The sequence below is a fragment of the Cynocephalus volans genome, chromosome 6, assembly GCF_027409185.1.
Source record: "Cynocephalus volans isolate mCynVol1 chromosome 6, mCynVol1.pri, whole genome shotgun sequence".
NCBI classification, from domain to species: Eukaryota; Metazoa; Chordata; class Mammalia; order Dermoptera; family Cynocephalidae; genus Cynocephalus; species Cynocephalus volans.
Window position 1 is genome coordinate 151,484,511 of NC_084465.1, and position 16,052 is coordinate 151,500,562.

The 16,052-nt window shown below is 33.7% G+C and overlaps 1 protein-coding gene across 17 annotated transcripts in view; it reads right to left on the bottom strand.

Annotated features, from left to right (window-relative positions):
• The window catches only part of PARD3 (par-3 family cell polarity regulator), a 635,972-nt gene that overhangs the window by 269,690 nt on the left and 350,230 nt on the right, over window positions 1–16,052 (bottom strand). For all 17 annotated transcript variants that reach the window (XM_063101404.1, XM_063101401.1, XM_063101396.1 and 14 more), the window contains exons 6-7: window positions 12,307–12,398; window positions 9,924–10,007 (exon numbers count right to left, since the gene is read on the bottom strand). In XM_063101404.1, the coding sequence (XP_062957474.1) occupies window positions 9,924–10,007; window positions 12,307–12,398 (176 nt within the window). The remainder of the gene's footprint in view (window positions 1–9,923; window positions 10,008–12,306; window positions 12,399–16,052) is intronic.

Here is a 16,052-nt window from a genome sequence, read left to right on the forward strand (position 1 = left end):
AGTAAATACATAAAATTTTGTCAACTCAAAGGTAAGAAAAAAAAGTGCATTGATTTAGCTGCATGAGAAACTTAACTGTCTCAGCCAATGTTTGGAAGGAAAAGATTCCATAATATTCCACAACAATAATTAAGTTTAAATGTCATCATATCCACAATTTATCTCCTTAGGCTTTGCTATTGTTTGTTTCTAACTGCAATTGAACAAAGTGTTCTATCAGTGGAATCAAACAAATTCTTAACATATGTCTGTGATTCTGATGAATGAGAAAGCTTAATATGAGAAATTAAATCACAGTTACTGATACCACTGGAATTTGGGGAAGATATTTGAAGGTGACTTCAAAGCAGCCATGTAAAAGAACACCTCAAAAGAAAAGAAGCGTCAGTCACCCACAGATAATCATAACCACACAAGTGGTGGCACATCTGTTGCTAAAAGCCACCTCTACAGGTGGCTGTAGACCCACCAATGAAAGAACACTTTTTTCAAGGGCATGCATTCAGTCCCTGCAAAAAAAATATGCCGTACCAACACTCGCTCCAGTTAATTACTTAGTTTTCAATTGGTGAAATGATAAGTGATTTGATTGGTTACATTTGATATGGTTACATTCTTGCAATCTAAAGTGACTAATAATTAGTATTTTTTATATATTCTGAAATATTCTGTATAATCTAAAATAGCCCACAGAGCAATTTTAGAGAATACACACAGGCTATGTTTCATGAAAATTACTCAGCAGTTAACATTTATCTCCAAAAGATCCTTTCAGTATTTATGACATTTTAAAATAGACTAACTTAGAAATCTGTACTTTAATTATAGAGTAACATCAAAATTCTTTTCAGATAATTAGATCAATAAATTTATATTCATCTAGATAATCATTTTTCTTTTTTAACTCCATTTTTCCCCCCCGGTAATCATTCTAGAATAATAATCCAAAGTTTAAAAAAAAAAAAGCATTCCATGTTTCATTTATATAATGGTTGCCTTTCTAAATAAGTCCTCATATATGACCAAATGCATCAGTAATCCTAGCATACAAATCATAAATAAATACACTCACATTTGCAGAAAATATAATGAAAGTTTATTAACCGAGGCTTTAGCATCAAACATTGTTATAATAGTTGCAAAAATCTCAGAAACCTTTTACTCGGTACTAAAGACTAGAGAACTGATTGGGCTGTCGGGGGGAGAGCAGACAAGGGAGAACTTCATCCTGAGAGACACAGCAAGAGATCATGGAATCAACAGAACAGACAGAATTAAGGTGAAGTTAGTAGCCTGCTGATTTCTAAGTACGTAACCACACTATTAGAATCATTCTCTCAAAAAGAATGGAATAATTTAAAAGTAAAGTGGTACAATCTGCAAAATTATCTCATTTGCTTCACTAGGTGAAAATGATTACAAAAGGAATGGGAATGAACTATCAAAAAAAAAAAATCTCACAGGAAAATGGAACAGATAACAGCTAGACGGAGAATGCAAAGAACCTCTAAAGGGAAATCAACAGGAAGTTGCAAAAACAGCCACTTTCATCTGCCTGAAGAATGTGTGTGCAAGCAGATATATTTCCATACCTCCCACTTGCAATTTAAGCTATCTCTAATAGTACAATTTAAAACAAATCTTCAGTATATATTTTGCAAACTCAACCAGCAACTAGAATTTGCTCTAAAGTAATAAAAAAAATTGACTAGTTATGGTGCTGTGGCTCTGGCACGACTTTTATTAGAAAAAATAATTGAAGCTAATGAAGTTCTGAACATTCCAGCACATCAGTGGGCTGTAAAGAGAACTGTTTACTTCTGGGCAGATAGTACCAGAATTCCTTATTGGGGCAACCAATAAGGAGCCACTTTGCAAAACATAAAAAGGGAGGGGAGAAGAAAAGTTAGAGCTGGGGTGAGCTCTGTCTGGGGAATTATTTCAGAAGCAGAATGACCCCGAACTGCCTTATGCTGACAGAGAAAAGACATGGTGCATTTATTCATGGGAAGGGGAAGATTTATGAAGAAATGACGATAGGGTTTAGGGATATGTAAAACAGAACTTCCTCCACTTCCTTATGAATTTAATGTAAACCTTACTTAGCTCATATGCTTTCAGGCACACGGATTTTTTTCTAGTTGATCTGAAACATCCCCAAACCTACTCCTTAATACCCTTTTCAAAATTTGAAAGAAAGAAAAAAACCCAAAAGAACAAAAAACAATTTGTCCACTGCATACTAATCTCACTTATAATTTTTCAAAAACAAAAAAAAATGCAATTGCACACATTTTTTTCAAGCCTTTCTTAGTTTTTGAACGTTTCTCAAAAAAAAAAAAAAAAAGAAAGAAAGAAAACAAAACAAAAAACACAAGGAAGAATATAGATGCAGAAAGCAAGCCATTGAAATGCTGCATCTTTGTACATGATTTTGGATGCATAATTAGAAATTTAACTGCTTAGATTATATTAAGGATTGCACCACTACATTTTTACAAGGTTCATTAGTCTAATTATACACTTAATTAAAAAAACTCACTCGCACATGTTAACATTTTCGATTCTAAGTATAAATTACAACCAATGATAAAACTGAAAATAAGTAACAAATGTTTTATTGACATCTAAATTGGCTGAGTTAGTCTGAGTTTTGCTTTGAAAATGTAAACTCCCACAACTGCCACCCAGCTGTATGGAAATGATCATAATTCATCTTAATAAAAGCTGACACAGTATAAACACTACAACTACAGAGAAGGCGGAGTATGAATGGGCGGAATGGGATCCCAACAACAAGAACTTCTCACCTCCCTAAGTGCTACACATGGGGGCCATCAACTACCTATATGGTCCCTGAGAACCACAGCCACCAACATAATGGATGCCAATGGAAAAAGTTTTAAGGAATTCCAAGTTAAAATGAAAATTTCATTAAAAAAAAAAAAAATTAATGGATGAGATAAAGTAGGCCAAAAACGGTAAATAAAAATGGAGAATCCTTTCACATTAGGGCAGAAATGACAGATACCATGTTGCTACTAATTTAAGAAGCATAATTTTACCTAAAATGTAAAATACAACTTTTTTCTCAAAAGCAAATGCAGTTATTACGGTGTTTTGTGGTAACAAACTAGTCTGCAGCTGAGAATGCATGTTTGAAACTTTCAGACAAAAGACTATTGATTCAGTAAATAAAGTTAAATTGTGTTATTTCAAAAGTAATGAAATTAAAACTGAGTACTCAAACTTCAAGAGCATATTTATTCTGAGCTACTTCCATGAAGTTCAAATAAGCTGTAATATTTCATTAACATATGTACCCAATTAACTAAACAAGTGAGTGTCGGGATTCTCAAATTTATGATATCACAGTAAATTTTCTCTCAGATTCATGATATAAGAAAAAAATGATCATTTCCCCCTATTGTATAGACTAATCACTACCTACCTAGACAACCAGAATACCAAGCAATACTGGAGGGACTTTAAGGCACATAACAGAAGATAAGGTGAAGAAAAAATATATTCTCACGATTTGATCATTCTTATTAGCTGCCACTGCTAAGTACTTTGCTAAATGATTTACATGTATTTTCTTATTTAAACCATAAAAAGTCATGTGATTCCCTTCCCTCAGATATAGACACTGAGGCTAGACGAAGTTAACTTGCCCAAGGCCACACTTAGTAAAAAGACAGAGCTAAGTTCCATCCAGGTATCGTGGACTGCTCCTAACAACCCCTCTGCCGATACCAAGATGACTTAATATGTGGTGGAGTCAGTCACTGACTGACACAGAGAGGTAATACAAAATTTCTAACTAGAAATTCTGGAAAGAAAATAACATTTTTGTTTTGGATGTGTTATAGAGCAAAAAGTGATAAAGTATAGGTTAGATGACTAAAGGTTATAACTAACAGTAATTATAACCATGTAAGTCTTAGCAGAAGGGAGAGCTGAGCTCAGATTTTGCTTGAAAAATTAGATGGATGAGTATGTTATGTCTCCAGACCTTCCGAAGATGTTTTCCTATTAGTCCTGTAGATAGAGGAACATTAGTCTATATTTGATAGAAAAATTATTCAAAATATGCATCCAGGATGCAGAAGACAAATTTATATTTCATTGATTTTTCTATACTAATCATTTTCTAATTAATCTATATTCAGATTAGTATAGAATACATATCTGTAGAATACAAATAATAATAATACATACAATACATATTTTTCAAAAGGGGTCACTTTTATTTCAACTCAAAAATCCTAAACATCATAAAATATTCTCTTACTGTATGATTTTTGGGGGGCTTAGATGGTGGAATTTATGTACAATAATGTAAGTAAGCAAAAAAATTAGTCTAGAAGGGAAAAGTCATGAAAAGAAACTTTAACACAGCAATTAAAGACGCTTTTCCAAAGAGTGTTGACATTTCACCCAACAACTCTGAATATCAAATTGACAATAAATCATTGAAAAAACATTTGCGATAAAAATCAAAATTAATCAGACAAATCAAATAATGGTATATCTGTTAAAAATATATATAATAAGTTGAGAAGTAATTAATAAGTAGAGCATTTACCAGCACAAGCCCCCATAGCAGAAGGCTGAAAACAAACCCAGATCCACACAGGCATGCACATGTGCACACACATACACACACACACACACTCACTCACTCACTCACTCACTCACTCACTCACTCACTCTAAATCTTACCCGGGCCTGATTTCCTAACTAAGTGAGACTTTAGATTTTTCCTTAAGTCTTATGATTGACAATCAGATCTTAGGACAGAGAGTTCTGTGGGTACTTAATACTCACTGGAGGATGGTAAATGGGTTTACTTGTTTTTTCTATTTCCTTCTTCCTGGGAATTCCTGAGAATCAGGGGTGTGCGTTGTTGGGAAATAATATGTAGCTACAAAAGAGGCTTATCAACCAGTAAGTGAAAAAGAAGAAGTTGTAGACTCTTGCCCCTCCAAAATTAGAACAGGCAACATAGGTGAAGGAATTTAGACATGAGATATGAGAAACACAGGAATGTAAACCCATGATGGCAAGCATTTTTATTTTTTGATTCTCTAGGGTGAGGACTGGCAAACTGCAGCCCAATAGTCATATTCTCCAGCAACCTGTTTTTGTCAATAAAGTTTTATTGAAACACAGCCACACTCATTTGTTTGCATATTGTCAATGGTTGCTTTCATGCCATGATGGTAGAGTGGAGCAGCTGCCACAGAGCCTCAGTGGCCCACAATGTCTAAAATACTGAATATCTGACCCTTGACAAAAAGTCTGCCAATCACTAGGATATCCCCAGCATCAAGAACAGTAACTGGTAGACAATCCATCTTTAAAACACACACACATACACACACACACACACACGCACACACACACACACACGCACACACACGCACACAAAAACCTGCTTAAATAAAATAAACAAACAATTAGTATTTCTATAAGAAAAAATAATGTGAAAGAAATTCTAAGTGCTGCAGATTTAAGATATAAATAAAGATGAATGTATACAAATAGGAAGAGTCCATTATAGAAAACATCCAGAGAAGCAGAGTGCAATTTATTAAGAATATGTTTTGGCCATATTTGTTTCCATAGGGTAAAATATTTAGAATATCTGCTCTAAGTTAGACTGTGGAGTCCAAGAAAGAGTAATAGCAACTTAAAAATAACATAATCACGTTTCTTCAAAGCTTTCAGCAATTCCCCCATTACTTACTGAGTGAAATCCAAATTCTTTCCCCTGGACTCATGAGCCATTCATAAAGTACTTTCTAAAAATCTCTCCAGTGCTATCTTCTAACACATTCTGATTCAAATAATTTACTCCTTATTTCCCACCAACTCATGTCCATTTATTTGTATGTAGCATCTTCCTTTCCTATATTCTCTTCCTGGAATGACTATCTTTCTTGAACCATGTCAGCAAGGAAAGTCCCATATTTCCTTCAACAAATGCGTCAAGTTCAATTGCTTCGCTGAGGGTTTGCATAGCATCCAACGGTCCTACTGTCCTAAATCCCTACAGCACATAGCATGGATCTTTTTATATACATATTTCTCAATTAGACTTTAAGTCCCTTAAAGCCAAATGCAGAATCTTATAATTTCATAGGACCAGGCCCTACATCACACAATTTATATTTGTTTTTTATATACTTAACTTTATATCATAATCATATTTTTATGTCATTAATAAGTCTCAGGAAAACTCATTAACCACGATCCAACTAGGACATGTCACTGCTGTTTTATTTTTAATATAGTCATGCCATAGATAACACAGATAGTCATGAGCTCTTTTGTTCTTTTGCTGAATAAGCTTCATTAAACAATACCTATGGTCCTATGGTCCAATACCTATGGCTAGATCCCAGAAATACAAAAAAATGTAAAATAAAACATGGTTCTCTGCCAAAGGAAATCACGGTTATTTGGCTCAACCCTCCTAAAAAGAGCAGCATCTGTGATTTAAATAAGGAGGATATGTTTGACATTTAAATCAGGAGGATAAAGTATGTGTGAAGTAAAAATTGATGTCAAGGTAATGAATAAAGAGTTCTGAAGGAAGATCAGTTAACTTTATTTCTGAATAACATACAAGATGATAACTGAAGAAAAACAGCATCAAGGGAAAGATAATACTGTTTCAAATAATACTGACAAATCTATTTATCTCTCCTTCTAGGTATCAGGAGGTGGTCATCCAAGGCAGGGTGGGGAGAACTAATTGTCATTAATGCCCCCGATCAAGGAACAACGTTTAATTTACTCCGGGAAATAGCCTTTTTGAAGTAGGCCCAGCAAGATCCTGATTAAGATAAGCTTCATTATACATCAGGCCATAATAATACCCAACTGGCTTTAGAAGTTTCTCTAACACTGACTTCACAAGCTTAAATTACTATTTTCCTTAATTATATTTGATATATGAGGTGATCTGGATTGTGTTCTTTCTCTCTACAGTATATAATTCCCATTTTGTACGGTTCCTTAGACTTTGAAAATCTAAATGAGAAAGCAGTACTGACATGTCTTTGTCACTTTATAAAAATAAGTATTCAGTAAGTGTTATTCAATTAGTTATATCTCCAAAATTGAAAAGACCTAAATATGACTGGAATTTTCTACAAGGGAAGTTATTCTTGGAAATTTTAACTTACATATTATGAATATGTATTCTTGTATTCCCACTAGATATATATGCAATTTCTTCACAAGTCCTACTTAATTTTTTCCTTTCTGCTATACTGCATTGCTTAATTTGCCCGTGCAGCCACCACAGAGCTGATGTTGCTCCCTTTATAAGCTGTCATCACATTTAAAATCATCCTCTGCAACAAGCCAGCTTTGCTTACCTAATTCAGACAATTCTTCCCCCATCAGCGCACAGAGCACCTATTATATAACTATGTCAACATTTATCACATAATTATAATTGTGTAATTTTCTTGGCTATCACTCCATCTAGACTGCAAATCCCTGGAGGAAGACCATGCCCTGTTCATCTTTGTTTCCTAGCACCTAACACAGGAATTAACACTTGGAAAGTTTCTAATAGAATGAAAAGAACCCTCTTCTAAGACGGTGTCTCTGGACTCCTGGGGATTGGTATGTATGAATGTGAGCAACCCGCCTCCTTTTCTCTCTCACTGTCAACCCACGTCTGAAGAACCATGACTCTCTAGTCCATGAGGAAGCTTGAGCTTGAAGATGCAACAAAGGTGTTGGATAAAAAAGAAAAAAATTCTGTTCTATTTCCATGTGAAAATTGGTGATGCCTAAAAAGGGTTTATAAACAATCTGTTTTTCTTAAATCTCTTTGTGCCTTATACAGGAAAGCTGCACAAGATTATCTGCATTAAGTGCCAAATTAATAGGAATTAAAAATGACTCAGATATAGAACAATATCTACTTCTGCAAAGAAAAATTTGTTTACTTGAATGTATTCAGTGTATCAGAACTAAATGCCATAGTAACCAGCAACTGTGGTGGATTTTGTGAAATACCTTCTTTTGAATTAATCTAACTAGTAGGTCTATTTTTCTATCTTATTCTCCTTTTGCTTTGGGATTTTCATCTATATTTTATCCTAATATTCTTTCACACTGAGGTAGGAAATATGACAGAAAATAACATGTTTATAATTGAAATACTGGTTCAAAGCTAGTACATACTCAATTAAATCTCATTTGTGATGAGCTGTGTTTCACAGGCAGCTTAAGGCACATTAATATTGAGAGGCTATAATCCATGCATTTCACCTTCTTATCTTTTTTCCCTACCATAAGAGAAACGAAGAGAAATTTAACTTTTGAGATCGTTTTAAATTTTACTTTTTTAAGGGAAATAAAGGCAAGGGCCACACTGAAGACAATTAATGTTGCTTAACAGAAAGTCCTTTGAAGAAGTTTTAATCTTCTCTGGAGTTTAAAAACTAAAAAGGAAGAAGAGGAAGAAGAGGAGGAGGAAAAAAGCAAAAGCAGCCACAACTCTGTGACTATGACACCAACCAAAAAATGCAAGGTGGATTTCACATCCTGTTACACAGCACCAACATTCGAGCCTCGTACTCCAGCAGAGTTCTAAGCACATCGAAGTCTCAGCTTTGGGACATGGCATAAACCATGTGTTTTACCTAAGAGATGAAATCTAGACTCTCCACAGTTACTAGCACAACAGGAAGTGAGTACAATTGCTGAAATACCCATTTGAGGAAAAAAAAAAAAATATATATATATATATATATAATATATATATATATATATTATATATATATATATATATATGATTTAGTCACACTCTTGTAATTTATATCCCATCTGTCTTTTACAACCCACTAGATGCTTGTAATTTCTTGACAACAGTTTAAACTGTGTTCTAAGTTCTCAGTCACTGGTCCAAGGTTACCTTCCAGCTTCCTCCATCCTTTTCCCCATGCAAAGAAAGTTAAAATAAAAATAAACAAATCAGATGATAAGAATGAAAGAAATAAGAAGTTCAAAATTAAGAAGCCAAATAGTTTACAAATGTGTTTTACCAGGCAGTCATTAGAAGGTCTAATAAGAGAGAATGTGACTAAACTTGCACAGGATGAACATGCGTAGGTTTGAGCTCCTGGGAAGGACACAATGCACTGCACCTGTAGAGGCCTGCATTAGTTTCAAAATCAATTCAAGCTATAAAACCAAAAATACAACACTACTTCTTTCAAAAAAGAAAAAGAGGAGAAGAATCAAGGAAACTGACGCAACATTTGAAGTTTTTAAGTATGTATGTTACTTAAAGTAATGAAGTTGAGATTAAGAATCAGTACAAAATTTTGACATTCTAAGTGTTCAGAGAGTAAAAGGAAGGAGCCACATGGCAGAAGATAAATCTATAGCGTGCCTAATTTTCTAAAATTTCAAATTCAAAGGTTTTTAAACGTAAAAAAAAAATCTCATAAAATTGAAGAATTAAATAAACATAAAGACAAATTTAAGATGAATCATTATCTAAGTTATCCAGATAATTTTTTTAGTGGATAAATTTTTTCAGAAAATCACTTTACGCTCACTTTAACTTTGCAAACCCAGCTGGAGTTCTGACTTTAATGCCTATTATTAATTTACAGAAAAGTGAAATGTTTGCTCTGATGTGATGAACAATAAATTGATTAGGATAATTTAAATGCACAATTTCTTCATGTGCCTGCAAAATCTCTCTTCATCAGGCTAAGTACTTTCTGTGATTATGACATATACGTATGAATGAAGTAGCAGTTGCCCCCAAATGAAAATGTTTTCTATTAAGCTTATGTTAAGTCAACACCACTCTATATCTGAGCATAAATGAAGATAAAACATCCCACATTATGATTCAATTAAAAACCTCCAAGATACGTTACCTGCCGCCTCGCGCACTGAAAGGCACTACATGGATTCCCAGAGGCCCTCCATCGTTGGGGACTTGTACGTGCTTTACCATATCACTGTGAGACAATGATGAATGAAGGAGCATGAACATGGACTGTAAACAAACCAAAACTGAAACAAAACCAAACCAAAAACATCCGCAACAACATAGACACACAAGAAACAACAAAAGAATAAAACAAAAATCCCTCCAAGCACGCACGCATACACATACATATTCTGGAATATAAGCATGGTGATGAAGGCAACATTAAACACTACATACCTGAACACTAGTCTGATGGCATGGAGGGAGAGCAATCATCAGAGATAACTACATTAAAAATGGCACAGGACCATTTCTCTTGGACCATACACTTCTGTGTAATACAAGTTCATGTTTTGCAAATCATATCTCTAAACTTCCACTGAAAATTTTCCATCCCAATATCTATTTCAAAGATTCTGAAGATTAACCTAATAAAGGTGTTGAAGCTACAGAGCACTTTATAATTTAGAAAGTGCTCTTATATATATAACATCATTGATCCTTCCAATAATTCAATGAGGTCAAAATTCTCCTCCCTGTAGATGATAGTCCAGAGGAGATCACAATTGTCCTTACTGCCCACTATTTGATGACAATTCAAAGTCACCATTTCCTAAACTGCTAAAAAAGCACTGCAAGGGCAGGTTATAAAACTCCTTTCTCAAGCCAACAGAAATCCACTGAAAATCAAATAATTATCATGAAAGTGTTTGTAATTGATCTTTAAAATTATGCAGCTATATACTACATAAAGTAACATGAAGTTACCTCTACACAAGATACTTCATGTAAGGAGCACAACATTCTATGTATTTGTCATTTCTATGAATCTTTACTATTTATATAAGCCTGAGTTTGATGAAAACTGCTCAAATTTGGAGAACATAAATTTTCTAAACTATTTAAATGAGATTTTGCTTTCTTTGTAGATTTTTCCATATATACATACTACATCAGAGATCTAAGCAGTATTTATCTAACAATCAATATTTGGACATAGTACTTCAATTAAATATCTAGTTTAAGCAACCAAGAAAACCATAACTGATAACCAATGGATTCGACGAAGATTATAATATATAGTTTTTGTATGACAGAAAATGCCAATTTTTCTATTGTATTTCTTATACGAAAACCTGAGGTTATCTTATGCACTATGAAATTCTTGCTTATAAAATACAAAACAAATATAATTAAAGGTATGCGTCTCAAAGAAATCTAAACAAAATTGAAAATATATGCATAGATTTAATCACTTACTTTAATTAGGACAAAAAAAATTTTTACCAAAATGTCAAAATATTTACTAAAGTAAAACTACTTAAATGGATTTTTTTTTATTTTTTCAAAGAATTTTATAAAATATTTTAGATAATGTTAATATCACTTAAACATCAATTTAATCATTGGTTTATCAACTAAAAAGAGTATAACTTTAATACTTCAATAAACTGATCTTATTCCACATTTTTTCTAAAAAGAACTATGGCATAGCAAGTATTTCTTAAATATAAATACTCAGAGTGCTGGTTTCTGTATATCCAAACACAATCTGATCCTAGAACCTGCTTAATCTCACTGAGAAAGTTCTTAGAGACCTCCCTTGAAAGACCTAGAGAAGACAGAAGTATATAAATGTTAATCTCTAAACCCCCAACTTTAACCCAAAGTCAAAGAAAAAATCCAGAATGACTGCTCTCCCTGCTCAACTCTATCAAGGGATGAAGTCTTGAAATGCCTTCCAGTTAAACATGCCAATATTGAAAATAATTGACAAGTTGTAAGAAATTTTTGTCTTTTTACACTTAAAATTATGTTCAAGGTCCCTAACCTATGACCTGTAACTTTTCATCAAATATCTAAAGAGATTCTATTTCCTCAAGTTAAAAAATATATATATACTATAATAACAAATGTTTACATGATTCAACTAATTTTTCAAGGATGTTCACAATTTTGATTTAGCAAAGCTGAAGAACAAACAGATGACCAAAATAGTGACATACAAAGCAATCTGAAAACAGTTACAGTGTTTACAGTGCTGTTAGCATGACAAACATTTTCAATCAAATACTATTTTATATTACAATTTAATAGTATTTGCCGAGGCATGAAACTCCAGACAGGTAAATGTGAACTTTCATGCTATACTGCTTACATTACATAATTAACACAATAGATGAAAGATGCTCTTCAGAAAAACAAATCAATGCAAGGCATGTTTTTAAGCACAAACATTCCACATGCCATATGCTTCTAGAATACTTGCTGCAAGTAATGATGCTACATGTATATTACAAATTTAGTTAAAACCATCTGTAACTTACTCCAGACAAAAACTGGGTGCATTCTCCAAACCAGTGTCTGCATGTCCAACTGGCTCAACACGGCTGTTGTCTTCTTCTGTCCCATCCTCATCCTAAGGGTGGCAGGACACAAAGAGGAGTATACTCTGTGTTAGGTTTATTTCTATAATGTGAAAGGAAACTGGGTAAAACTGGAGTCAAACAGACATTATGTCATGTTAACTAGGTCTTTCCACTAGGAAGGATGACCTTTAATGATACGATGGGTATGTGTACACAAAAAGCTGAATTTTAAAGCAATAGTCTCCTGAGTTAGCATATCTCAGAAGGTGAACAGGAACAAGGAAAGAAAACAACAGAACATCTATTTATGCTAATTTTCTTACATCATCATTTTAATTTCATTTCTTTTGATGCATATTTTAGGAAGTAATTATATAATCCTACAATGATATGGTATATTCATAAACAAATATACATGACACTGGGGAGGCATGCTTAAAAATTTTTACTGATCAAAACAGCAGAGACTATTATAAACCATAACCACTGCCAAAATCCTCAAAGTTGTGTTTGTCAGTTCCTCAGTTCCTCCTGACACAACCTGTCAAAATGAGCGCACAGTGGGTACAAGTCCAGACTGAAAACCCTTCATCCTGTGAAATTTCACATAAAGTTACCCAAAACCAATTGACTGATTATTTAGAGGTGTTTGTAAAAGCATTAAGGTGTTAGCCATAAAGGACCACTTCTGTTTACTTCTATGTATGATGAAGGATCTAGCATAGGAAAAAGCACAAATAGCAACATAATCAATCTCCACCCTGTATTCTTCCTTTGATAAAACATTTGAAAAATTATGTTCCAACATGTTGCAGAAACTTGGTAAATATGCTGGGACTCCAAAAGGTGCATGTTGTATAAGTGTGGTGGTTCTTAAAAATAAATGAAATGACACTCAAGAATATGTCTTTATAATCTTGTCCATTGTCTTTCATTAAGTAGTTCACTAATAGTTAAGTCGGCTTTTCAAGATCATTTGAATAATGGTAAACATGCCTGACTAATATCAATGGACTTATTAACCAAATTAATATATTTGGAAAAGACTCAGATTCTCCAAACATGATGGCTAAGAGGCCCATGTGTAATTCACATTGATCCACAGTGTCTACCGCCTAGTAGATACTCTGTAAATATTTTTCTAATTAAAGAAAAATCATCCCTAGGAATCTCTGGGGTAATAAATTTCTAAATGCAACCAAGTAAAATTTATTTAATCTGTTTCTTGGAAGTTTATGTGTGTAATTTATGTATAGATATAATTTGTTAGGTTAATCTTTTCTACTATATAAATTTGATAACAATAATTTTATCATGAACTTATTAAACCACCTATATTAGAAGAGAGTCCACCGTTGGGAAAAAAATTTGTATTTTTAATTGTGCATTTGAGAGACTCATAGCGGAAACTCATATGCCATCAACAGAAACATCAAAAACAGAATGATAAGCAAGAGTTATAAGTTCAAGACACAATGTCAAACAATACATTAGATTACTGACGAGATATTAAGGTAAGGCAGAACAGTCAGTAACTCCCAACTGACATTTCTTCTGAGAATCTACAAAAATAAGAAGCAGACTGCATGGAGCTTTTCTATGCATTGTAGCTGTGCTCTGTGCGCCCTGGAGGGTGGTATACTGTATGAAGCCAGGCTTTGAAGATTGATGATCCTGTGTTTTGAGAGGCTCTAATATGTACTTCTTAGTCATCTATCTCTTTTAAGCACCAGCATATAATACATTTCAAAGGTTAACCAGCATCTTGAACCTGCCTAAGAACTGCATTTTGATGTGAACATGAACTCCAAAAATGATGCTTTTCCACTGGGAGTGGGGATAGGGAGGAGAGCAAATGTGATTGTTTATAAACCAGATGTAAGATATAAAAAATCATCTTACGAGTTACAGACATTTTGCTTCAGGACTCATTAATAATTTAAGCACAACTGAAATGCCACCAAGATGTATTATCACCAGTTGAAACACCTATGTTGCACTATGAAATAGCCACATAAATGAAATGCCCCAAACTACGGTGATGAAACAGTAACTGATAATTTACACATTCATTGTTCCCACAGTGGTCATTATCAGACCCCCAAGAGCACGTAGAATATTATTTCCTGTAGCTGCATATGGTGTTGAGTTTAGATGGCAACACTCACTGCCCTGAGGCTGAGCTGCAGTTGCTGTGGGAACCATAACTTAGAATTTCCCAACTTTCGGATGTGTAAATATCAGCTCCTATATGGTATTATTTTGTTGTCTAGTATTTTTTTTAATTTGTGACTGAACATAATTACTTCTAGCAAGACATGCACTGAATTCCATTATAACCATAGTAAATGAAGCTCAATTATCATATATGCCAAATCAATATTTAATAACTATAGTACTGTGTGAATTTAAATAGACAAAGTTAAAGAATTTCCAGGTGAGTCAATATACTTTTTTTTCTTTCCTCTCCATTTTATATCAGAATGTAGTTGTTAAAAGCTCGGGTTCGAAAGTAAACAGACCTGGGTGTGAATACAGCTCTAGCATTTGCCAATTTTTTCATTTCTATCCTTTCTTCTGTAAAATAGGGACAATAAAAACATACTCTTCTTAGGACTACCAAGAGGAATAAGTAAGATAATCCATGTCACAAGTATAGCGTGGTGCCAGACACACAGTAATTTCCCAGTAAATGGCAATTTATAAATGTTATTGAAAATACAAATAAATAATAATGTACATGATCTATAACATACACCTTACTAGATATTTTATGGTAATTATATACAAATCCCTTCATACTCTGTGCCTTGCAACCAATTTAATATAAAACATATTACCTACTCAATTAAATAAAAAAATATGTATTTACTGTAATTCGCTGTATACAAAGTATTTTCATTGTAAAGTGTCTTTGGGATGATAAATCAAGAAAAAGATAAACTAAATGATACATACAATCTAGTGAATGGTAGGAGGAAGAAAGCACTATGGGTTAGTGGTTGAGAAAATTTTCAAAGAGAAAGAACATATCAAGAACTGTGAGGAGTCTATGATTTTACCCCACCTGAAAGCTTATAAGTTAGCCTGCCATAGCTTCATGGATGCTGGCAGAAGATACAAGAATCTGGGTCAGAGACAAAAGACTGCTTATTACTCACAGCAATATCATTAGCCAGAGTATCATCCCTTTGTGCAATAATTTCCTCAAGCTGAAATTTGCATAAGTGGATGGGAAGAGGGCCAGGGGATCTGGCATGCACAGAACAACCTGAGCTTAGGGAACCCAATTATTTTATATGGACAGTAAGCATGCTTGCTTATTGCTATAGAGAGAGATCCTGTGCCTATCTTCCAAGGCTGTTTGCTGTACAAATATCCCTGAAAAGATAGCCCAGAACAAAGGCTTCTGTTCTCAAAATGTAGAGAAATGCAAGAGAATCATAGACAATTATCTCCCAACAAGAGTTTAATTTAAGCACTGAAAAATGATGGCATCTGGTTGATTACTAGCAGAGTAAAACTAGGAATGTCATTAACAAAAATGCCTTCTGAACAGTAACATTAAATGCTACTAGTTAAAAGAGTAATACTTTCTATACTGAGGAAAAACAGTTTTTCAGTGTAGAACTACATGCTCAACTGAACAAAAAATCAAGCATGAAAGCTGAAAAAATAAATTTTCCAACATGCAAGGTCTTTAC